Source organism: Daucus carota, chromosome 4 (assembly GCF_001625215.2).
Source record: "Daucus carota subsp. sativus chromosome 4, DH1 v3.0, whole genome shotgun sequence".
NCBI classification, from domain to species: domain Eukaryota; kingdom Viridiplantae; phylum Streptophyta; class Magnoliopsida; order Apiales; family Apiaceae; genus Daucus; species Daucus carota.
This window is the reverse complement of record NC_030384.2, coordinates 48607082-48632137: the sequence shown is the minus strand read 5'-3', so window position 1 is coordinate 48632137 and position 25056 is coordinate 48607082. Positions and strand designations below refer to the sequence as shown.

Below are 25056 nucleotides of genomic sequence, written 5' to 3'. Positions count from 1 at the left end.
GAGAAATTGTGAACCCCCGCACTGTCTCTATCTTTCTAGCAAGAAGAAGACAGATGGATAGGTTTTTCTCAAAACAGAGCTAATTTTGTACGGCTTGTATCAGAGATTAAAATATGAGGAAACTACTATATTGGAAAAGCACTATTAACCCAAGTCCCTAACTTCAAAAAACTAATGAATACCGAATCTTATCGAACATTATATATTTGAAAAAGAAAGAACATATATAAAGCTATGAGTAGGGTAAATTTGAACGCAGCTTCTAAATGGATGAGCAAAACAAATGTAGTCATTCTATCCCACGTGTTTTGAATGCATGAGGTGAGCCACATGATTAATAGGTGAAAAATCAAAATAGGACAACCCAGAAAGAACTATTGCTCCTGAACATTAACCGTAAACTACGGCATGTACGTTACCGCTCTTTTAAACCATCAGTAGCAGTTTGACGAAATGAAAAGGTACACACAATTTGCAACACTATTCGGGTAAAAAAATCATTAAATTCATTCACCGGTCTTGGTAGCAAAAGAACAACTAGTATATCATATACTAAGAAGATGAGAACATTTGAAAATTCTGCAGCACGTTCAGAGTTTGAAATGTAATTAGCTGGCAGGTCTTACAGTGACCGAATTATTACATGAAATACTGCCCGAATCCTCTGAATAATATCACATATCATCATTGCAACCTGATTGCATAAAGATAATAATTAATAATCATATTGCAGAGGATGAGTTTTATTTGGGTCTAAACTTGACCGAATAACACATTTGAATCAATTGAAATTTAGTCATAGGTCGACATACTAGGGGAAATTCTGTACAGCTAATAGAGGCTAATATACGATTCAGAAAAAGTGCAGAGATATTGAAAGGTTCATACAAACAATAAACCATTTAAAGCTATTCGATAGAGAAGGCTACATAATCATGTATATCTTAACATATACTTGAACAAGATCTATAAAAGATGACTGTGCTTTTGTCATCAAACATGTGCTTTAATACTGAACTTGAATAGAATTCAATTTAAACAGCAATCTAGGGTATAAAAAAACTTCAAAAAATCACAAATTTATTTTATTCCAAAGTTGCATCTCGAACTTCATCTAGTCTTGTCAATGCCTACAACAGGGAAGATTAAAGCACGTTGAACTTCGTTAAAAGTGGGCGAAAAGAATGGAAACTGACTGAATTCTTAGAGATCTGCAAAAATAATCAAATTCTCATCATTTAATACTGATAACTAAGAGGTGAAAATTCCTCATCTTCGCATAAAGTTTCTTTACTCGTAAGGGTTCTTTTAGCACAATTTTACCAATGCCCCAAAAAAACACTACTAAAAAAAATCCTCCCTCCCCCAAAATAACACCAACAAAACACAACAAATTTTATTGGGCTTCTGCTCATTTTATGTTCTTTATTTCTAATTTTCAGATAACACAAATTTGGGTTTACCTTTTTTCCTTACATTAATCAAGTAACACTTGAGTTTGACCAGCATAAACCTACCTAAAAATTGCATTTTCCTAGAACGTTATTCAACTTGCGTCTTGGTGTTCCTCAGAGGGCTATTTATCTAAATTGTGCTATTTTAGGGCCTTTTACTTTAAATTATGCCCAAAAGGGCCAACACCCGAATTCAACATCCATTAGCAGATATTAAAGATTTAGCATACCAGCGGGGAAATCTTAACATAGTTACCAATGTAATGGTGGTCCAGACAATATTGCATGAAATATAACTCACCACATAAATAGTTCAAAAGAGAAACAGGACAGCAAGGGAAAGTCTTAAAGTTTTGTTAGATACCTAAAAAAAGAGAAAACCAGATGGTTAGGCAACTTTTACTGGAATAGAGAGCTCAAATTACTGACGGTGCACAGACAAACAGGACAAGAATGCAAAATCCTAATACCAATGTGGTTGCTAGCCTAAAAAATTTTAAACGACGCAATAAAACTTAATTACTAAAGTCTATCCAATTTAAAAGAGTTAACATGTAAAGTCTGGAACCGGGAAAAGAGGCCAATGTAGAACACGTCATCTCCTTGCTAATAACTAATACAATGCATAGCTATAACAGATATAATTTGGGATATAATCCCTAACCAAGAGGAAACTATGTAACATCCACTGGAATCGAAATTATTATAGTTGTTAACACCTTATACGGGACCTTGTAAATTATGGTTCCCAGTCAGGAAGACCGCTCCATTGTGGAAGTGGAACTACTGGTCCATGTTATGTAGAATCATATATTGACTAATAACAAAAACCGAATAATGATACTCTTTTGCCAAGTTAATTACGTTACTGCAGGTGAGCTTTACATATGCTATATGTAGTGCATTTATCTTGCGTCTCAACAATGTGAACACTCCAACAAACATACATACATATTCCACACGAGTAAGAGGTTAACTTCCTAAATAATTAAACATAATCTGTATATCTCATTGTTATCTCACATTAACTGTGCAATACAATTTTACTACGCGGAAAACAGAATTCAACAAAAACTCAGTTTACGAAATGAATGTCAATTGTGCACTCAAAAAATAATTAAAACATACAGGCTTATAACTAGAGGCATAGAATACCTTCAGGAAGCCAACCGTAACCACGCCGCGAGAGCGTGAGCATCGAAGTCATCAAAGCGGAAGCAGTGGCAGTGTGGAACGGCTGCATCGAACTCAATTCACAAGGACAGCTTCATAAATTAAACAAGTTAACTAATCAGCACACAAACACATAAAATAACTAATAAAATCGCATAATCATAATTAAAATAAAGTAAAATTCATCTAATGAGTATAAAATGACCTGAAGAGACGATTGGCGAGAGGCGTTCTGGTGGACGTGCGAAATGGAGAGCGGGAAGCTTTGGCGCTTGAAGCGAACCTAGCCGCGCCGCCACGAGAAGCGGCGGCTTGGAAAATGGATCGAGCTGCGGATCTAGCTGCGGCTCCAGACATGGCTCCTGGTGACTCCCTACAAAATACGGAGGAGAGATTGTTTTTGTATTCTGCCTTTGCCTAAACCCTAGCCTTCACTGTGCTGCGCTCTTTATTTTATTTTCAATTTTCAATTTTTAATTCTTGATTATGTTTTATAAATCTTTTCTTTATTACATTAAATACGTTTTCATAGTTGACTTCATTAGAATGTTTTCAATATTTAATTTCTGTTTTTTTATATTTTTATCCAATCCACTATCCTACTTCAATTTTATATAATATTAAATTTTAAATTCTTATTATACTCATCCTGATTATCAGCATTGTATTATTGACGGATTTTTTGATTATTTATATTTTAATTTCAAATTCTTTATAGTGACCATAGCGCTATTACCTTTTTTTTTTTAACCCAATTATGTATAAAATATAATTTTAATTAATTTTATAGTTTTCATGCCAAAAGCTAAAATGGTTACTTCCATTTTACAAAAAATTATACAAAATTTTAGCAACGTTACCAAAGCACAACCACTGTTTAAATAAAATTTTAACTTCCCTTACAAAATAAAATAATAAAATTTTAACTTCAGTATTGATTCATACCAATCTGGCGATCTTCCTGATATCCCTAAACCCAGACAGCTCAATTTCATTCTTCCCCGTTGACTGATGCCATCCATTTCATTTTTTTCACACACATTACCATTCATAATAAACAATATTGTACCCTTTTTAGTTTTATACATTTTTCATAGTGACATCAAAAAGAAATCAATGTTACATATTTTCTTCAATGATACAGAAAACAGATCTGTCTTTAAAAACGTAAATATTTGTTAAAAAGATTACATTAAATTTTAGATTAAAGCTACAAATTTATATCATATCCAACCTTGTTTTCAAGCTGCTTGCTAATCAACCAAAATTTGAATGCCCCGTTGCACATTAAAGCCCAGCTTACCCAGTAGATCTTACAAGGTCTTGCGGAAGATCTTACAAGGTCTACTCACATCAAGGACTCCCTGCCGCTGGTAGCCTACTGCAAAGTAACAAAGATACTCATTCAATTTCTTTAATAATTCTTCTCTTACGGACAGATTCTTTTGGCATGCTCCCCGGGGCACTATGTGCTCTTCTTCTATCTTCTTTTCTCTTCTCTGCTTCCTGCATAGTTCTTCTAAGAGCTGATGCCTTGTATATTGGTTTTGGTAGGTGTCTATGTCTGCACAATCGTCACAAAGATTGAAAAATTGTCAATTCAAAAATGTCGATATCTGCAACTTGTATTCCACAAGGTATCCAAGCAAATAAAGATTTAAGTCCTTAATTCTCGTTCAAATTTTAATATACGGTGAACCGATACTGCTACTAGTATAATGTACTAGATGCACTGCTGCTATTGGAACTTCCCTAGCAGTCACAATGCTAGGATAAAATGACCCATACAAACTATACAATAACTAATATTATGCAAACTAAAAAAAGTAATATTACAAGGGAACAACGACAAAGGATAAGGATCGGGGTGGTGTGTGTGTGTGTGGGGGGGGGGGGGGGGGGGGGGGGGGGGGGTCAACACAATAAGAGGTTTTTCAAGAGAGATTGACCAGACGATATGGCATTTATTTTGTAGTGCTAATATGGATAACATGACTGTTTAAAGTATAGCATGTCAGATTTCTCAGAATCAAGCCACTTGCAGACTTAAAGGCTGTGCAGCCTGTGCTTTAGCTGTTCGTGCAAAGTTGCAAAGCGATGTTTGCAGGGCCGGCTCAACTAAATTTGAGACCCTAAGCAGACTTGAACAAGAGGCCTTTTCTCTATATAAAAAGTATTTTTTATTTAAAATAATATATATTTTAGATTATTATAAAATAATTATGCACAAAAATTATCTATGATAAAATTATAATTGATTATATTTACATTTTACACAAAATTTATATAACATTTCATATGTTGTTCTTTTTATTTATTATTAGGTTTATTTGTACATTAATGTAACATTTAAATTAATTAAACATTAAAAAAGTACCAAAACACAAAAAATAGAAATCATATAATTTATAATAATGTAAAATTTATGAAAACTAAATATTATATATTAAGATAATAAATTTTATTACATTTAGTAAGTACTTAATACACATATGACTAAAAAATTTAAAATCATTTGATTCATTTAATTCTCATTCTTTTTAATTAATCTTATTTATATTTATTAATATTTCATGTTATATATATTATCTTTTTAAAGTACAATAATTCATATTTATTTTTTTCATATTTATAAATAAAAATTTAATTATTATTATCTCAATATATATAATTTTATAAATTTTGAGGCCCTTTTTAGGGTTGGGGGCCCTAAGCAACCGCTTAGTTGGCCTTAATGTTGAGCCGGTCCTGGATGTTTGTCAATGCTGTACAATCACAACAAGCTCAAGAGTAGCTTCTTCAGTCATCTTAAATTTAGAAAGCACAAGCTTTCTAAGTTCAATACTGTATCCCTGTATTTGACATCTTGTTAACATCTTATTTCATAATACTAGTCCATCTTTTTTTCTAAACAATACTGATTCGATTTTAAGCCATACTTAACACCTTTATAATATACAGTAAATAATTAAATCAAGCATAAGCTTTAAAGGCATACAGTGAATTTACATTAAGCTCAAAAGTTTACCTCACAATACGCTTCACTTCAGGAAGGTGCTTGTAACGATTCTTAACAGCCTCCCGATAGTCATGTTGTTTACGTTCCCTTGGCAGAAGCTGCGAAATGGTAGCATTTAGACTTATATAGTTTAACCTACTGGAATTAAAGACATTAGGACAATGTTGGTACACGCTTAAGCATTTCTAACAACTTTCATAAATTCAGTACTTTTAGAACCAAAAATATAATTTCAATTTTGTTTATTGGTATTCCCCTTTCCCAGCACACACATCCTAAATCGACCCAGCTAGAAAATAAAAACATTCCCCATCTGCCAAAGAGTGAAACGTAAATGGTTCTTGTACCCTGATAACACTGCTTATAAGAGTTAAATAAATGCTTAAAATAGTCTTTAGAAAATGGAGAGTTAAAGCTTCTTATCTGCTAACAACTTCCAAGATATAACAGAAATATATGTAAACATGTACTCCCTTCCATACTTTCTTGATAAGCAACCAATTAACTACACGTGTCTTCAACCTTCAACGTATCTTTTGCTTAGCATGTTCCACAATGCTACATAGCCACAAAAATAAGAACTTTCGCTGTCTAAACTATCTTGCCTCAAGTTACTATGTGAATGCAGCACTATTAATACGGTAAATGGATAAGGACAATTTTGCAGGACAGGCAGGAATTACTACCAAACTCAGAACCAGAAAAGAAACAAGCCACATAAGGAACTACTAGTCCAACCAACAATAAGCAAAGGTATTGGTGATGCATGTGAAGTAAATATAATGCATGTCAAAATCATGCTGTCATGAAATATACAATCTCTGAATATGCAAAAGACAGAATCTTGCTACCCTAACCGTGAACTAAAAAGTATGATATCATCAAGTGGAGAATCTTACAACTCCCAGTTGTTCAGATGCATTAGCCTTCCAAAGTCGAAGGTTAGTGTCATCACTTCCGGAAATCACATAAGTTGCATCACCACTGAACTTCACACAAAATACCCTGTTCACAAAAAGTCAAAGCCAGCAAGCAGTTAATCAACTACTATAGTAAATGAGAGCTATCCAATAATCCACAAATTTACTACTTAACACTGCAGGTAGTTGATTCAGAAAAGTCACATGAAACAATAACAGGCCTACTAAAAAAAATTATAAGATCTTATCGCTAGGCAAACCTCTGCATTCTCTTTGTATGATAGATTTCTCTGCTATGACCAGCATTATATTCAAAAATCCTCACCTACACGAGGTAATTATTACAAGATTATGAATATGTCTTTAAGCAATAGTATAACAGGAATCTAGAGCAGAACCGATTCAATATTTCAAAGAAGATGTTACTAACTGTTCTATCATAAGATCCTGTCACGAATTCCCGACCAGTTGGTGAGTAATCAATATCCATCCTGCACATGATCAGAAGATATCATGTTCTGATGCTAACAGTAAATTCTAGCAATAAAGATAAAACATGTCTTTAGAATAAAATCTTACACTGCAGAAACATGATCTTTATGAACACACTTGGCTTCGGTTAACTTTCTGGCATCATAGCTGTAGCAATTGCAATCTTCATTTGCCTAAAAATTTCAAATATTGAAATTCAGATTATTATTTTTTTAAGCAGAATTGAAAAGATTGTGCAAGTGCGCAGAATAGCAATAGAATATAATAAGAATATGTATTTGATGATTTTCAAAATATCACTATAATGGACACATATTCCAACATTTTGTCCGGTCCCAGTATATCAAATTCTGACACCTTTCAAGCTTCTTGTGTGCTTTTCAGGGCTATGGTTAGAATGAAATAGAAGGAAAAAAAAAAAGAGTACCAAAGCAGGAGAGGGGAAGAAGAGCAATATAAACTAGAGACACTGCCAAAAAAGATAATTTAGAATTTCACTTACAGCTGTAAAATTCATTGGTTCCCTGGGATTCCAAGCTATTGAATTGGTTCTTGTCTGTAAGCAGAAAATACAGAACCGCTTAGAGTGTGCAAAAGTAAGTTGAAAACTATTTATACCATACAGCTGCAGATCACCAAAATGTAGTACATCTAGATGATTTGCAATCAATCTTCTTTATTCCAGTTTTTTCAAGTGCCAGATAACAACTATAAGGGTAAATACTTTGCAACACATATTTCAATCTAATTGTAAACAAAGGGGCAAGAGCTTTAAGTAAAACTGAATTGCAATGAACAGACAGCTACAAATCCTATGCAATTTTCTTCTAGTAATTTTAAGTTAACTTCCTAATTCATTTTCCTGTATAGTATAAAAAGATTAACATAAAATAGTAAAATACTTAAATTGGTTGTGCTTCTTGGTATTGATATTAACAGATACACAATATTTTTACACTGGTAAACGTTTTTATATGATTTGGCATGAGGTATTCCAGCCATTGTTCGGTGAGACGCTTTCTTCCAAAAGCCTGAAGTGGTTTCAAAAGTAATGGCTTGGCTTTTTTTGGTTTTTCCACCCAATTTCGTAGAAAATGGCACAATCCTACCAGCATGCTACAAAAGAGCAAGAAGTAGTCACTTTAAGCCGAGACTGATTCCCAATCCTTCGGGGTTGAACCTCACACCTTTAAGCCATACTTCAATCAGAATCATAACAAGATATATATTTCTTAGTTCGCCAACGTGTTTGGAATTCTTGATATATTTTAGATAATAGATCAAGAATATCTATGCCTTTCACCATCTGTTGCTCAAAGGTCTAATGTAACTAGCATATCAGAAAAAGAGATGCACGAGCAATAAGTGGTGACTCATCTGATCAATGTTTTCAGTTTCCAAAATGTTATTGAAATTGGAAGCTGTAACTCATGGTTTGAACAAAGAGCAATTAGTTAGTTGCATGCAACACTTTCCAGCTAGAGTTTCAATATAAACTCAAATTTCCACATGGCACATGTTACAATTCTAGGCAGATATAATATATTATTTTGAGAAAAAACAAAAGACTGAGTTCTTCTGTGACTAAAAATACTGCAGTTACCTGCATGATAAGCTTTCTTGCTGGTGATGACATCCGCAAATCATATACTACTATGCTACGATCACTACAAGAACAAGCAGAGAACCAAATTGGTAAATGTGTCAAACATAATACACAACAGTAGGATCAAATATCAATACCAAGAAGCACAACCAATTTGCAAAGTTGCACAAACAATTCACATAACAAATTCAGATTTATGATTCTACAGGCATTAAAATATGCTGATGCTTGTCTCTGTTTCAGCCTTTCTTGTGACATCACTTTTCATCCATCCATACTCTAGAAACTTTTCCCATAAGATACCAGTGCAGATACACCAAAAACCTAAGACGTGCTAAAAAATTCCTAAATAAGGATCATTTACATATTTCTATGCCCTTAGAAAGGGAGGATTAAAGGCCTTCAGAAATAAACATAAGGTGAGTTGTACAAGTTTACTTGCAAAAAACATTCACCGCCCACATCCAAAACAGACGGCGATAATAATATATACCAATGCAGCAACAACTGAAAGTGGCACTATCTGATAGAACAAAAGGCTTGTGCTGAGGAGCTATACAGTAATAAAAGGATTCTGACAATTTGCACAAGTCGTGCATTATAGATGACTATTAATCAGCAAGCATCAATTGTTTCCGTGACGCAATGTGGCTTTGGTAATAACTAATAAATTTTATTTTTTACAGTTTACGGGGAAAATTACATAACAGACAATCACTAAGATGATTTTACTCCGGTGCTGTTGGATTGACTAATTATATTTAATATTAAAATCAATGTGGTACTCTGTTACAAGGACTCTTCAGGTTTGCCCTCATATCGGTATCGACCGAACATGACGTAAGTGTGTGTATGGGATGCGAGTCAGATCCTACATATAAAAACTGGACACGTCACCTTTAAGCAACCCAGTTCAAGATGATTTACAAGGCATCAAAACAACTTGTTTCTAGAGATTAATGTCCAAAAGTGACTGTTTCCATGTTATCCTTTTGTTTGTATGTTATAAATTTGTAATTATGAATATGCTTTGTTGGTGAAGGACAGCATCTAAGAAAGATACGAAGTAAGGAAAAAATAGGTATAGTTTCAGAAATCAGAAATACTAATTGTTGCTAAAACTTTGAATGGCTGCACATACCTAGCCGATGTTGCAAGTATATTTGGTTCACCGGGATTGAACCGAACTGATATCACTGTATCTACTCCCCATTCGAAACTGTTTACTGGCTGAGACCTATTCGGACCACAAGTTACCAATTTGAGTTCTCATGTGAGGCAGGCATACCTAAACAAATAAAAAACATGTGGCGCAAAAACATATAGGCCAACAAACCTGTTATGGTCCCATATGTCCACTTGAGCACCAGCTGTGGCAAAGAGGTCACCATCCCATTGGTGATCAACGGCCCTTTAAGAAGGAAAAAAATGGAATCAACAAATAGCAACACAGAGGGTGGAAATCTTAAGAACAAGTATATACAGAGTATAACAAATGCCATATATTTTCACATAAATTTTAAATAATAAAGTACCTGAAATTTGGATTTGTCCTGACATAGTCTGCCAATGGCTGAAATTATAAAACACAGTATTAAAACAAAGGCTGCAATGGTTATTTACTTCTGACATTAGGCGCAAAAAAAACACCAACAACCTTCGGAGTGTCACTCGAAGAGTCTTCCGTATCCATAACAGTATCAGTAGGGATACTCCAGAGTTTGACACTGGAACAATTATATTCACAAGTTAGCTACAGAAAGAATCATATTAATGCGAATACAATATGACAGATGTATATTACTAGATGATGAAAATAAAATTTACTTTCATGCCACCTTCAGTTTATAAAAGTTTAGGCCTACCTTGAATCGCTCCCACATGATACAAGTATCCGGCCATCTGTGGATACTGTTACACCCTTAACTGCACCCTGGTGACCAGGAAAGTGACAAACTGTTCGCCTATATTGATTAAAAACATCAGGAGAATGAATATTGTTATGGAGAACTGTGTCTGATCTATATGTAATAACATCACTTGTTCTCGAAATTCTGTGAAAGAACTTGTTTATTGAACAAATGCCTATAACCAGCATCAGCATCACATTTGAAAGCTAATTACTGAGTGTACAGACGAAAACTTTATACGTCTACTATATAAGGTTATATTATGCATGGCACATATAAACGACATTTACAAGGTGATGCACATACATTACACGCAAAATAAGGTCAAATCCTACTATCCTAGGAAAATTGACAAAGATGATGCTTATGAGAGAAAATTCAGTTGATTAGAGTGAGAGAAACGGTAAAATCGAATTTTTCTGATGGATGTTCAGTAATTGTACACATCACTACAAAGCCTATACAATTTTACACTATCTTTAGAGTTCTTGTCCCTGACTAGCAGACCACAGACACACAGCATATACATATGGCAGCCAATAACCCAATGGTATCACTAAACAACTGAGGAATAAGCTGGTAAAAGCAATCGTTCCCTACAATAACAAGTCCTTGATGTACCCTTATGCTATACTAAGTATAATATAGAGATCATAAAGTAGATGCAATTAATATTATAGAGTATCAATTGGAACATAAGCTTTAAAAATGAAATACAGAATACTCGATTGATACTGGTTTTGATCTCAACATATACAAATTTAACAAGTCAGCAGTAGGAGTCAATGTCAAAATACCTGTTAGCTAGATCCCAGAGACGAATATCTGCGGCAAAACAAAACCAAAACCAATGTTAACTCTTCTGCTTTTCCTTAGAATTTCCAAAATTATTATTCCAAATAAAATCACGTATGAGCTTCCGCTAACTACAACATACAACAATACTATATAGAATATCCAAACATCTCATTATTCACAATTAAACTAAAGGCAGCTAGGATAAAATCCAGTTTTACGAACAATATACCTCCGTCAGCAGAACCAGAAAATAATCCTTTCAAATTATTCGGATTTTTAGCCATACATGTCACTGCATCAATATGTCCATCCATTGCTCCGATAAACGGCCTCGCAAAAACCTAACAACAACAATCCAAATCAACACAAATTTTCAAACAAACACCAAAACATAATATCTATTTAATTAATTATAAAAAAAAAAGTAAAATCACCTTCTCTAATTTGGCGGCATTGAGAGCTCTAACATACTCAACCGCCTTCTCTTGAGTTCTCAAATTAGGATCGAAGTTGTGAAACACTCTCTAAAACAACACCGAAAAATTAGATACAATTGTAACAAACCTATACATACAATTGAAGAGCGCGTATTTGTATGTATATGTACCTGGAGGTCGTTGCTTCTCTCGCGCGTGAACTCATCAGTAGAGCGTGAGATTACCTTGACTTTCATTGTTAACAGCGAGAAGATGAATGATAAACCCTATAAGTTATAATTAATAAACCTTTTCTTGAAAAAGAAAAATAGGAGTAGACGTTGAGGATGCAGATTGTGCGGAGAAGATGAATGATAAACCCTAGAAGATGAAGCTGCTTATAAGTTATAATTAATAAACCCTTTTCTTGAAAAAGAAAAATAGGAGTAGACGTTGGGGATGCAGATTGTGCGGACGGGTTGGAGAAACGGGAGCGGGCTGAGATATATAATTATAAAGGGCTTTGATGTGTGTAGGCCCATTTAGGAGAGATGGATTTAGTTAGTCCCTACAACTATACAGGGCTGAGGGTTTTGATATTTGTAGGCCCATTTAAGAGAGATGGATTTGGTTAGTCCCTTCAACTATACAGGGCTGAGGGCTTTGATATTTGTAGGCCCATTTAAGAGAGATGTATTTGGATAGTCCCTTCGAGGCTTCCAAAGTCCGGTTGTTATAAAGAACCAGTTCGGCCTCCGAACAATTTCAAAGATTTTGGGGGAAAAAATTCTTTTTTTGGAAAAATGTGGAAGTGTTATAAATAATATATTTATGTGGATGTCCTTTGGCTTTTCAGTTACTAGACTTTTGGCTTTTCACTAGCTAGATCTTTGAGTTGCTTGTAACTGACACTTGTAATCCTATATAAAGGCCATTTGTATAGCCATATGATAATACAATGAAATCTACTCCTTTATCTCTTATCTAGCTCTCTCAATTATCTTTCTACATATATTATTTCATAACACGTTATCAGCACGATAGTGTAAATAGGTATTGGAAATCCAAGAAGTAGAAGGATTCTACGAAAATCTTGTTATTTCGCTTGGTCCATCAAGTAAGTACACTTCTTGTAGCTTACTTTGCTTTACTTGCAATAGTATGATCTTTATGTGCTTATTATGTGTTTGAATCTTATAAATTTCGTATTTAGTTTATTGTTCATCGGAATACATTGATCTTATATTTGTTGCAAAGGTCTTTTGATCTTCTTCGCATATTTCTAAAATATGCTCATAAGTATGTCAAAATCTGCATTTTGTGTAATCTGATTGTATGATTCAAGTTGATATGCTGTCACTTCTAAAATTCATAGTAAATTGAATATTTTTCCAAATATTATGAGCAATACCATTCTGGAAACCTCTTTTCGATATCTACTTTTTGTCTTTACACTCCATTTCGATCTTCTGTGATTTCGATGTCTTAAATATCAAAATACTATCATAATCAGAAGCTGATTTTGCATCTGCAGTCCACAAATATTCGTTTTCTGAATTCGTTACTTGTTCGTTTTTAACGAGCCTTACCATTCTGAAAAGATCTCGGAATATTCTACGTTTTTCGTGTTTTATACTTTTCCAGATAAAATCGTCTTCATAGAGTAAATTGACATTCTTTGAAACTGATCAGATTTGATTTTATCATAGAATTATGACTTATCATAGAGTAAATTGCTATTCTTTGATTTATGATATTGGATTAATATGTTTTGAGGTTATTCTTGATATTATTCTTAATTTGGGAGATTTAAGATATTTGAGCATGTGATTTTTGAGTATGTGTTTTTGGTATTTATCACAAATAGGATGTTTGGTTAATTAGTATAGACCTATTTGTGATATACATAATAAATTTATTAAAATCTTACCTTGATGTTTACTCTCTAGATAATTTGTTTTAGTATTTGAAATATCAAATCTTATAAAACTTGAGTTCAATGTACTTTATGTCACCCGAAAAAAGGAAAAAATATTACTTGATATAAATTTTGGATGTGGAAATCCATCTAAGTGCCATGAGCCTTGGTGACACAATAAATGAGGAAAATAAGGCCTCTGAGTAAGATAAAGCAAAGGCTATGATTTTTTTTTTTTGAAAAGATCCACACTCTTTGGATGGATCTGAAAGAAAAATATGACAACACAAAAAAAAAACCGGAAGTGATACTTCCCGAGGCTCGCTATGATTGGCATCACTTGCGCTTGCAAGACTATAAAAGTGAGAGCAAGTATAACTTTGCAATGTTTAAAATTACATCCCCACTAAAGTTGTGTGGCGAGAATATCACTGATAAAGATATGTTGGAGAAAACAAACTCCACATTCCCCGTCAATAACATGCTCTTTCATCAACAATATCGTGAACGTGGATTCACAAAATATTCTGAGCTTATTTTAAGTATTGCTCCTTGACGAACAAAACCATGGACCCGATTGGTTCAACACCATTCCCTGAAGTGAATGTTGTGTCTATTCATGAGTGTAAAAAAAATAATAAGACCTTTTGACGTGGTCATGGACATGCCCGTGATTGTGGTTTTGGGCATGGTCGAGGTCATGATTACCACAGTTTCTCCATTTTTAATAAAATAAAAATGCTCACCTCTAGAATTGGAGGAAAAATGAGGAGAAACCAAAGAAAAACGTGATACCTTAAAGGATCACATCGGAATTAGTGATTTCTTTGAAGATGGGAATGTGGAGATGATCGAATTTGATGGTGGCGATAATTAAATCATATATTTAAAAGCCTTGCTTTGCTTACTGAATATAAAATTATTTATGTTCGAACTCTGAAATGATTGCTTGAGTATATATTATGAAATCTCCTTCTGTTTAAATTATTTCAAATATTATATTTTGTAAAATATTTATATATTTTTCTTTTGAAGAAATATGGCCGGTAGCCTTTCATTATGTGAAATGAAAGATGAAGAATCATTTTGTTTGGCGGATAGTGCAACAACACATACAATTTTGAAAAATAAAGCATATTTTTCGCATCTAACATTAGCCAAAGCTAATGTTAATACAATATCGGGTGCATCAGATATAATTGAAGGCTCTGGAAGAGCAAGTATAATGCTACCTAATGGTGCATGTTTATTGATTGAAAATGCAATGTTTTCCCCCCGATCAAAAAGAAATCTTTTGAGCTTTAACGATATACGCCACAATGGCTATCATATTGAGACGACAAATGAACGTGATAATGAATATTTATGTATCACAACTATAGTCTCGGGGAGAAAACATGTGATAGAAAAACTCCCATCATATAATTCTGGATTATATTATACTTTCATAAATCCAGTTGAGTCACATATGACTATTAATAAAAGTTCTGTTGACCCGAAAAAATTTTATTATATGGTATGATCGTTTAGGCCATCCGGGTTCAACAATGATGCGAAGAATTATTGAAAATTCAAATGGACATCCGCTCAAAAATAAAATTGTTCCATTGTCCAAAGATTTTTCATGTGTTGCTTGTATTCAAGGAAAATTGATAACAAAACCATCTCCTCTAAAAGTTGCCATTGAATGCCCAAAATTTTTGGAGCGAATTCAAGGAGATATATGTGGACCAATTACCCCATCTAGTGGGCCATTTCAGTACTTTATGGTACTCATTGATGCATCAACAAGATGGTCACACGTTAGTTTATTGTCCACTCGTAATGTTGCTTTTGCACGACTCCTTGCTCAAATAATTCGATTACGAGCACAATTTCCTGATTATAATATAAAGAAAATACGATTGGACAATGCAGGAGAATTTACATCCCAATCTTTTAAAGATTATTGTATGTCTATTGGGATTGAAGTGGAGCATTCTATTGCCCACACACACACACTCAAAATGGTCTTGCCGAGTCTTTCATTAAAAGGCTACAACTAATTGCGAGACCATTACTTATGAGAACAAATTTACCAACTACTGCCTGGGGACATGCAATATTACATGCGGCTTCTTTAGTTCGGTTAAGACCGACTTCTTATCATAAATATTCCCCACTGCAACTGGTAAATGGTCAAGAACCAAATATCTCTCACTTGAAAATTTTTGGGTGTGCTGTTTATGTTCCAATATCCCCTCCCCAACGAACAAAAATGGGACCCCAAAGAAGATTAGGGGTATATATTGGATTTGATTCTCCCTCAATTATTAAATATTTGGAGCCCAAGACTGGTGATTTATTCACGGCAAGATTTGCCGATTGTCAATTTGATAAGACAGTTTTTCCTGCATTAGGGGGAGATAAGACAAAATTTGAAAAAGAAAAGCAAGAAATTTTGTGGAATGCAGTATCCCTGTCTCATTATGATCCTCGTACAAATCAATGTGAACTTGAAGTTCAAAAGATTATCCACCTACAAGAAGTCGCAAATAGATTGCCTGATTCATTTACTGATGTCAAAAATGTGACAAAGTCACATATACCAGCTGTTAATGTTCCTTGTAAGATTAAACTTCCTGAAGAAGATAATAAAATCATGCTAGCAAATGAGTCTAAAGCACGCCTGAAGCGTGGCAGACCTATTGGATCCAAGGATAAAACTCCAAGAAAAACAAGGAGACTTGATAATAAAGCTGGAACATCAAATGACATCGTAGAATTGATCACTGAAGAGACGTCTTCCAAAGATGATCAAACACCTGAAATTGTTGACAATGAAGAGATCTCGATAAATTATGTCATTTCAGGAAAGAGGTGGAACAGAAAAGAAATTGTCATGGATGATATATTTGCATATGCAGCTGCACTTGACATTTCTGAGGAAATCGAGGATCATGAACCTAGATCGATCTATGAATGTAAAAGAAGAAATGATTGGCCAAAATGGAAAGAAGCTATTGAAGCTGAACTGAAATCACTTGAAAAACGCCAAGTTTTTGGACCTATTGTCCAAACACCTGCAGGTATAAAACCCGTCGGATATAGATGGGTATTTGTGCGTAAAAGAAATGAGAAAAATGAAATTGTGAGATATAAGGCACGCCTTGTTGCTCAAGGCTTCTGACAAAGACCGGGAATCGATTACGAAGAAACTTATTCCCCGGTAATGGATGCAACAACATTCAGATTTTTAATAAGTTTATCAATTCTAGAAGGGCTCCGAATGAATTTAATGGATGTTGTAACTGCCTACTTGTATGGATCACTTGATAGTGACATTTACATGAAAATCCCTGATGGGTTAAAAATGCCTGAAACATATAGTTCAAGACCCCGAGAGATTTACTCAATTAAATTACAGAGATCATTATACAGATTGAAACAGTCGGGTCGTATGTGGTACAATCGTCTCAGTGAATATCTTTTGAAAGATGGATATACCAATAATGTAATATGTCCATGTGTTTTTATTAAAAGGACAAAATTGGGGTTTACTATCATTGCAGTATATGTTGATGATTTAAACATCATTGGAACCCCAAATGAATTTCATGAGACGATTGGATATTTGAAAAGAGAGTTTGAAATGAAAGACTTGGGTAAAACAAAACTCTGTCTTGGTTTTCAAGTTGAACATTTAACTAAAGGAATCTTTGTCCACCAATCTTCATATATTGAAAAGATTCTTAAACGGTTTATTACGGATAAGGCATATCCTGTGAGTACACCTATGGTTGTACGATCCTTAGAAAAGAATAAAGATCCATTTCGCCCAAGAGAAAAGGGAGAAGAACTTCTTGGTCCTGAAGTACCATATCTTAGTGTCATTGGTGCACTAATGTATCTTGCCAATTGTACACGTCCCGATATTGCATTTCCTGTTAACCTTTTGGCAAGACATAGTTCTGCTCCAACTCAAAGACATTGGACTGGCGTGAAACAAATATTTAGATATCTTCGAGGAACAATGGATATGGGTTTGTTTTATTCTAAAGACTCAAAAATTGAATTAGTTGGTTATGCAGATGCTGGATATCGGTCTGATCCCCACAAAGGTAGATCTCAAACAGGTTATGTATTCACATATGGTGATACCGCAATATCTTGGAGGTCTACAAAGCAGACTCTTGCAGCAACTTCTTCGAATCATGCTGAATTATTGGCACTACATGAAACTAGCCGGGAATGCGTGTGGCTAAGGTCTTTGGTCCATCATATTCGAGAATCATGTGGTCTTTCAGTTAATAAAGGAACTCCTACTATTCTTTACGAAGATAATGAAGCATGTATCACTCAGACCAGGGAAGGCTACATTAAAGGAGATCGAACAAAGCACATTGATCCGAAATTCTTCTTCACTCACGAACTTCAGCAGAGGGGAGATATTAATGTTTGTCAAATTCGCTCATGTGAAAATCCAGCAGATTTGTTTACAAAAGCACTTCCAACATCTTCTTTCGAGAAGTTAGTACACAAGATTGGAATGCGCAAACTTCGGGACATCTTGTAGTTATGTTAAAATGAGGGGGAGACATTATTTTAAACTATGTAGAACACATGTACTCTTTTTCCTTCACTAGGGTTTTTCCCACCGGGTTTTTCCTAGTAAGGTTTTAATGAGGCATGATGTTAGTACAAGGATGGGAACTCCATCAACTATATATTTGAAAGCTCCACTGACTGCTTATGATGATAGCTACACAACTCATTGAAGGCAAAAGTTCTGGAACAAAGGAGCTCATCAACTCAGAGATATTATTTGATATAATCATGAGGGGGAGCAAATGCACGCTGCACTCTTTTTCCCTTATCCATGGTTTTTCCCACTGGGTTTTCTTGGAAAGGTTTTTAACGAGGCAGCATCACGTGCACATCATGAAATAAATGTTTTTGTTCCTTCTCTTGGTTTTTCTCCCAAAAGGTTTTTCCAGGAAGGCTATAACAAGACATTATTTCATTTGACGGACATCCAAGGGGGAGTGTTATAAATAATATATTTATGTGGATGTCCTTTGGCTTTTCAGTTACTAGACTTTTGGCTTTTCACTAGCTAGATCTTTGAGTTGCTTGTAACTGACACTTGTAATCCTATATAAAGGCCATTTGTATAGCCATATGATAATACAATGAAATCTACTCCTTTATCTCTTATCTAGCTCTCTCAATTATCTTTCTACATATATTATTTCATAACAGGAAGTTTTATTAAAACAGATGTAAGCAGAGTATTTTGATGCCATTCTCTCGAGTTTTTCTTGGTGAAAAGTAGATAAAGGCAACGAGGTTAAATTAGGGGAAAACACTTTATCCCAAACTAAAATAATAAGAGTTTATTTGTGATGCTAATATTTTTAACTAATAAATAAATGATTTCTTTTGCTCAAAAAAATAAATAAATAAATAAATCATTTCTCTACTCTAAATTCTCTTATACCTAAATTATATTCGAATAGTTTGCATTTTTAATTAAAATAAATTTTAAATATTTAATAAGTATGTTTGAGTTGATAATTTTTATTGATTGTGTTAAATTATTTTTTTATTTAACATATTGAATACTTTGTTAAAAATTAAATCATCAGAAGACTAATTAAAAATTTTGTCTAAAATAATATATTTTATTTAGAATAAAAAAATCTATGAGAACATGTTATAATATAAACGAGTATAAAATAAAAAATATTTTATACTTGTTTTTCTTTTTGAAGAAATAAATACCTTCATACAAAACTTGAATATTTTATACTTATTATTGCGTGTTCCCCGATTTTGAAAGAAGAACAATGTGCATAAAAAGTACCGAATTTATTGGTCATTTGCTAAGATATGCAAATAACATGGTGTATGGCAACAGCCAACAAGTACTAGTATACTCATAGTAGCAAACAAGTGAAATGATATGAAAAGGTTGCACTTTCAGATGATCAACGCATCTAAATTGAATGCAGGACATGTCGTCAAATTGAGGGACTTCAGTTAACTCTTCAGGCTGCAAAACTCCCGGAAAAAAACTGAAGATCCAGTTGGGTTGAATTAAGTTGTGGAGGCACAAGCACCGCCAGGAGGAATATTATCCACACCTTGACGGTGCAGCTCCCCTACTACACTGTCGGTAGACGGTGGTTTTAGTCCGAGAGGAAGCGGCAGCCATGGCTTCGATAAAACATCTCCGATTGCTGCATCTATGCTTTCCTTGGACTGTCAGACATACAAATCAGTTTTCAGTATGTAAATATGTACTTTTTTTCTAACGGTTTGTCTAGAGATTTTGATTGGTGTGGTTGATGTATTTGCAGGGGGTCCACCATTATCAAGAGAGAGGAGCCAATCAAAATATCTAAGCACAAAATTTTTCGCGTGCTCATGGGCACACCATAGAAAAACTGTTTTTCTAAAAATAAGTTCATAAAGTTTTTCCAAACCGGCTGAATGTTTTTCTAAAAATAAGTTCATAAAGTTTTTCCAAACCGGCTGAATATATGATCCAATTCTAATTAAGTTCTTCTTGACAGCTAACGTATTTAGATTATGAGTAGTGTTAGGTGTATATAATTGTATACAAAAAATTTGTACATATATAATAACATGACAATTAATGTGGAATGTTGAGGGGTCAAAATTATGTACACAATTCTATATACCAAACATTTTTCTTAGATTATCGAACAAATTATAAGAAACCGGAAAAAATTTAATTAAGTGATGAAGTTTGTCTGATGTGTACCGGGTGGAAGTCGAAAGGAGGGCGAGGGGGAGCAGAAACGGGGTCTACTTTGTACATTGCATGTGGTGGAATGCCGGGGACCGGTGCTGCTGCTGCTGCAAATCTCTGCATGCACCGTGTCAAGTCAATAATGCGTCCACAAAAGACATCCATACACGGTCAATTCAATAATGCCACCAGGCACCAGTTAAGACAATATTCATGCATATAATTTATAATATATAATGTGAGAGGGAGAGGGAGAGGGAGAGGAAAGGGGAGAGAGAGAGAGTCTTACCGGGGATGCCATTGATGGTGCGAAACAGTGATTTCTTGGGATTTTGGAATGTCCGTTCTGAATATCAGAATTTGCCCGATTAAGAAAGATCGTTCAGAATAAAACTAATAATACATAAGTGGGTGTTCTCCACTTATTTCAACTAGACATACATGGATTAGAATATTTAAGTTACTTATAAGGTAAGTCAAATGAGCGGAGAACATAACATCATACCCGTTGATAGCGTGAATTCCAGAATGAAGGGTTAGGCGGCGGTTGTGGAAGGTGAGGAGATGCGGTCACCGGTGGCCACATAGGTGAGGGCGGAGAAGGGGAAGGGGCTAAGTGTTTAGGAGGCCAGACATGCATCAAGGGTTGCTCCATCGAAGGATGACCCCATACATGTAAGGGTCGAAAATGATGAGGAATATTATTAGGAGGAAATCCTAAGGTGGGTGCAAGCCAAGGACTGGTACTATTCATTTCCCTCTTGCATCCGCCACCTTCTGAAGCAGCACCGTAAGCTTGTCGTCTCTGAGTCCAACTAGCAGCTTCTGCTTCTCGTGCTAACAAATGTTTCCGATGAGATCTGTACTTCTGTATGATTAATTTAGTTTAGATCAGTTGACATCATAGAATTATATATAGTTCTCCACTTTCAGAGCTTTCAAGCATACGTATAAATTAAAATTGCAGTACTATACTTTAAGATATCACAGAAATTAAAAAAAAGGGCTAAGACATTGTTACCGGCCATTAACTAAATTTAACTTCTGTAGATACGTTTCATCATAAAAACGCATTAGAATCACATTCACATTAACCGAATTAAAATCCCATATTCCATAATTGAGAAACCTTAATTCTATTTCTATTATATATAATGTGCGCAGTTTACACATAAAGAAACTCCATATTGCTCAAATTTTAATTTATAATCCTAGTAATTAATCATCTTCTGTTGCTTTTGTTTGTATGTGGATGTGTATATGAACATGCACTGAAACCCTACTTTTACACTTAGACTTATTTAAAAAAGAAGGCTGTTAAAAAATGATCTGGTACATCATTTGTCTACAATATGTTTTCAGAAATCATGTGAGTGTACACTGTCTTATTCTGAATCAAGAAGCTATATAGCTAGTACCACAAGACACATATTCTGTGCAGGCAAACAAGTCTATATATAGGTAAATTGTATATCTAGCTTTATTTTCTGGTCTTGGGCAACCAAACAATTATCAAGGCAATGTGAATCTGAAATTTATAAGCTGAAAAAGTATAAGATCGTATGCTTTCTTAATAATGAAACTTCTAAACTACAATTAGGAAGGGATAGAGGGGTGTATGTACCTGAAGATGACTGGCAATGTTATGACGGGTGAGACAATGAATTTCCATAAGCTCCAAGATTCTTGAAGGGACTGCCTTATCCACACCTAGCTGCTCCACTGCTTGCACAAACCTTCTGTGCAGTTCTGGCGTCCAATCAACCTGTCGACACACGTTTCGAGATTGCTTCAATCATTGTACACATATATTCATCCATTAATCCGGATTATGTATCAACAGTAACGCTCTAGTAATTCAAAGCTATACCAGTTTCTATGACATAATTTTCGGATTCAAGAATGCAAATAAAATCTTGTATATAAAAGTACGACACAGCCCGTGATTCTCGTGAAATAGATGCTTCAACTAACAAGTACTGTAAAGATGAGAAGAAGATCAGAGATTTATAACAGTGTAGTATACAAGTATAAGTGTTTAGTAGGTCTAATTACCTTCACTTTTCTCTTGCCTTGATGATTCTTAGATGATTTTTTTCTTTTCGCTTCCTCCTTAGTTGGAACTTTTGCTGAAACATTAATCTCGTCGCTCTTGTTCCGTATTTGCTCCCCTTGATTCAATCTGCCCGAACCTGATCCGAAATCCGAACCCGAAACTTTATCCTCCTCCTGATTGTAACTTCTCGAGCTGATATTATCAAAATTTTCAACATACAAGGATGTTGCATTAGTCTCCGACTCATCTCCTCCACTAACAGAATTAAATTCCGCAAAAATATCATCAGATTCAATCTCCAAAGACGGTAACACATCTTCATCTTCCATGCCAATGAAAAGGTCATCAAAATCAATACTATCGAGCAAATGATCACCCGATAAGTCCGGAAACTCATCATCGATGATCGAAAACCTAGGCTCTCCAGCTGCTTCATCTCTAGGGTTCCTCAAAGGTGCCACAGCAAGCATAATCCAAATTATCACTTTCAAAAAACCCTTTCTACACAAACACACACTATATATATAGATAGATGCATGCAAATAACAAAGAGCTGTGTAAAAAAAATAAAATCTCTAGCAAGTGCTTATCAATGGAAGTTATGAGAGCTGGTATTATTGTTAATATGTTGAGGACAGTGTAAATATTGTAACAAGTGAAGTGGAGCGTGGAGAGAACGAATTTCCACCACAACTTATTCTGGGGGCTAACAGACTTGTATTTATGTTTTTGTTTTTGCTTGCTGTATGTTTATTTGTCTTTACATGTATTATTGTAAAAATGCTTGTGTGAGTCTTTATATATTTTATCTTTATATATTTTATTTAACAGTTCGAAAGTACTTGTGGATAGCCTTTTTTTGAAGTTTGAAAAAAAATCTGTGAAAGCATATTGCTCGTGAAAGAGAGAGAAGTGAAGAATGGGGATAGATATATATCCAACTGTTGATGTGAAAGGTAGACAATTATACAGTCAGAATGAGACTCTACTAATTTCTCTATCTTCATCTATTTGCAAGTTGAGAAAACACGGCAGTGTACAGTAGAAACAGAAGAGCATGTCTTTCGGACCCGGATTCTTGGATCCCTGGCAAGTCACAGATTATGGGAGTAATTTTTTTTGGTCAAAAAATATAAAATTAAAGTATGTAAACGCAGGAGATTACGACGATGTTCATCATAAAAAATTCGAATCTTATTATAATTTTATTTTCTAACAGAAAGATCACATATGAATTATTACGATGAATGAGTCTGTATAATTACTGTTCGTAAGAGCATTTCCAACGGTGTTGGTGTTGGCTATAATCATGACTATATTGAACCTGTAAGACATTATGTAAAATTTGCGGTAAGACATTGTATTTCAATGGTATTGGCTATATTAGTTGGATATAATTTAAAAATAGAATGTTATTAATATTTTAGTTTGTTAAAATAGAATATATCAATCAATATGGTAATAAATGATGTGCAATCATCCTACAGACTTGTAGAGGTTCGACAAATATAATTATCCATAAGAGCTTGACTAAAATTATAGACAACAGGTTCACGTGGTTGAGTATGATTTTTTAAACATGTTTGGCTAAATTTTTTATATTTGGAATGCCAACTCACTATTTAGCTAAGGGATTTATATGGTTGGAGATGCTCCGAGTGGGTCAGAGATGGATACTCTTGACTACGTACTGGATAATCCTACGCAGGTCCTGATAGATATTTCTCCTATTCAGTAAATCTTGATTAGTTTCTGCAATCAATGCGTTAAAGATTATTAGTATGGCAATTGGCATTATCTACTAATTGTCAAGCATTTTGTGGTTGATAAGAATTTGTATAGTGTATGAATCAAGACGATAGTTGACAGTTCAACTATGGCGACCTTGATCTTATCTGCACAATGAACCGACTTTGCAGGCTAGGCTGTGTTTTGGTGCTAATTCAACGAGACTGAGCTTCATAAATAGAAACCTAGTTAGCTATATGGATAAGACCCTAAGACTATTCAGCATAACGATATCAGTACTTTTTTTAATATAATTTTAAAAATTGCTATAATTTGATTGATTAACCACCTGATTAATGATTACAAAATATTATATTGATTTGATTTTTTAACTCAATTAATCATAATATATTCTTTAAAACTAGTATAATACGTTTAATAAAGTAAATGTTAATCTTATATTGTTATATTAGTTTGTTATATTTGATTAATATCCCAGTTAATTAGTCTGATTAATTCCGGATTATTTGCTTAATACCTAAATAGTATTAATTCTAATTTTCATTATTTATAACACTGTTTTTTTGTTATTGTAACATGTAACGATATTACTTTTATCGCCATGTTATGATACTAAATTTACAAACCATTTTGATATAATTTCACACTTTTTTTTTTCTGAAACCATATAATTTCACACTTGATGCGCATCATACAAGATTACTATTATTTTTATATTTAATTATCTTAATAAGGATAGTGCAACTGAATTGATATGCACAGAGTCACGATCTCTGGGTCTTTTGTAA

The 25056-nt window shown here is 34.1% G+C and overlaps 3 protein-coding genes across 5 annotated transcripts; all 3 read right to left on the bottom strand.

The window, feature by feature from the left end:
- Positions 1–357: 357 nt before the first annotated feature.
- LOC108219240 (protein NUCLEAR FUSION DEFECTIVE 6, mitochondrial-like) lies at positions 358–3056 on the bottom strand. 3 transcript variants are annotated; one of them, XM_017392566.2, is made up of 3 exons: positions 2833–3055; positions 2610–2719; positions 358–694 (listed from the first exon to the last, which is right to left on the bottom strand). In XM_017392566.2, exons 1-3 carry the CDS (start codon positions 2982–2984, stop codon positions 675–677), a joined length of 282 nt encoding a protein of 93 aa, XP_017248055.1. In that variant the 5' UTR covers positions 2985–3055; the 3' UTR covers positions 358–674. The 3 variants fall into 3 exon arrangements, with proteins under 3 accessions (XP_017248055.1, XP_017248058.1, XP_017248056.1); XM_017392569.2 differs by lacking the exon at positions 358–694 and adding an exon at positions 853–1211 and having other exon boundaries at positions 2833–3056; XM_017392567.2 differs by lacking the exon at positions 358–694 and adding an exon at positions 853–1130 and having other exon boundaries at positions 2833–3056.
- A 675-nt stretch (positions 3057–3731) lies between these two features.
- On the bottom strand, positions 3732–12264 carry LOC108215798 (uncharacterized). The gene is made up of 17 exons (XM_017388372.2): positions 11980–12264; positions 11807–11896; positions 11602–11713; positions 11372–11399; positions 10530–10628; positions 10322–10391; positions 10200–10237; positions 10001–10075; positions 9806–9901; positions 8662–8725; positions 7561–7614; positions 7146–7231; positions 6997–7057; positions 6827–6891; positions 6546–6651; positions 5656–5744; positions 3732–4191 (listed from the first exon to the last, which is right to left on the bottom strand). Exons 1-17 carry the CDS (start codon positions 12043–12045, stop codon positions 4029–4031), a joined length of 1362 nt encoding a protein of 453 aa, XP_017243861.1. The 5' UTR covers positions 12046–12264; the 3' UTR covers positions 3732–4028.
- A 7155-nt stretch (positions 12265–19419) lies between these two features.
- LOC108215613 (probable transcription factor GLK1) lies at positions 19420–23230 on the bottom strand. Its single transcript, XM_017388127.2, has 6 exons — positions 22519–23230; positions 22088–22228; positions 20969–21331; positions 20753–20809; positions 20476–20580; positions 19420–19949 (listed from the first exon to the last, which is right to left on the bottom strand). Exons 1-6 carry the CDS (start codon positions 22987–22989, stop codon positions 19785–19787), a joined length of 1302 nt encoding a protein of 433 aa, XP_017243616.1. The 5' UTR covers positions 22990–23230; the 3' UTR covers positions 19420–19784.
- Positions 23231–25056: the final 1826 nt, after the last annotated feature.

Excerpts from the sequence above, each read along its gene's own strand:
- LOC108215613 (XM_017388127.2), bottom strand. The coding sequence starts at position 22,989 with ATGCTTGCTGTGGCACCTTTGAGGAACCCTAGAGATGAAGCAGCTGGA. Across the intron at positions 21,332-22,087 it reads ACATTGCCAGTCATCTTCAG|AAGTACAGATCTCATCGGAA; the intron begins GTACATACACCC and ends TTAATCATACAG. Across the intron at positions 19,950-20,475 it reads CTCCTTTCGACTTCCACCCG|TCCAAGGAAAGCATAGATGC; the intron begins GTACACATCAGA and ends TATGTCTGACAG.
- LOC108215798 (XM_017388372.2), bottom strand. The coding sequence starts at position 12,045 with ATGAAAGTCAAGGTAATCTCACGCTCTACTGATGAGTTCACGCGCGAG. Across the intron at positions 7,058-7,145 it reads AAAGATCATGTTTCTGCAGT|GATGGATATTGATTACTCAC; the intron begins GTAAGATTTTAT and ends GATCATGTGCAG. Across the intron at positions 4,192-5,655 it reads GAAGTGAAGCGTATTGTGAG|ACATAGACACCTACCAAAAC; the intron begins GTAAACTTTTGA and ends ACGATTGTGCAG.
- LOC108219240 (XM_017392567.2), bottom strand. The coding sequence starts at position 2,984 with ATGTCTGGAGCCGCAGCTAGATCCGCAGCTCGATCCATTTTCCAAGCC. Across the intron at positions 2,720-2,832 it reads CTCGCCAATCGTCTCTTCAG|CTGTCCTTGTGAATTGAGTT; the intron begins GTCATTTTATAC and ends TAATTTATGAAG. Across the intron at positions 1,131-2,609 it reads TTACGGTTGGCTTCCTGAAG|GCATTGACAAGACTAGATGA; the intron begins GTATTCTATGCC and ends TCCCTGTTGTAG.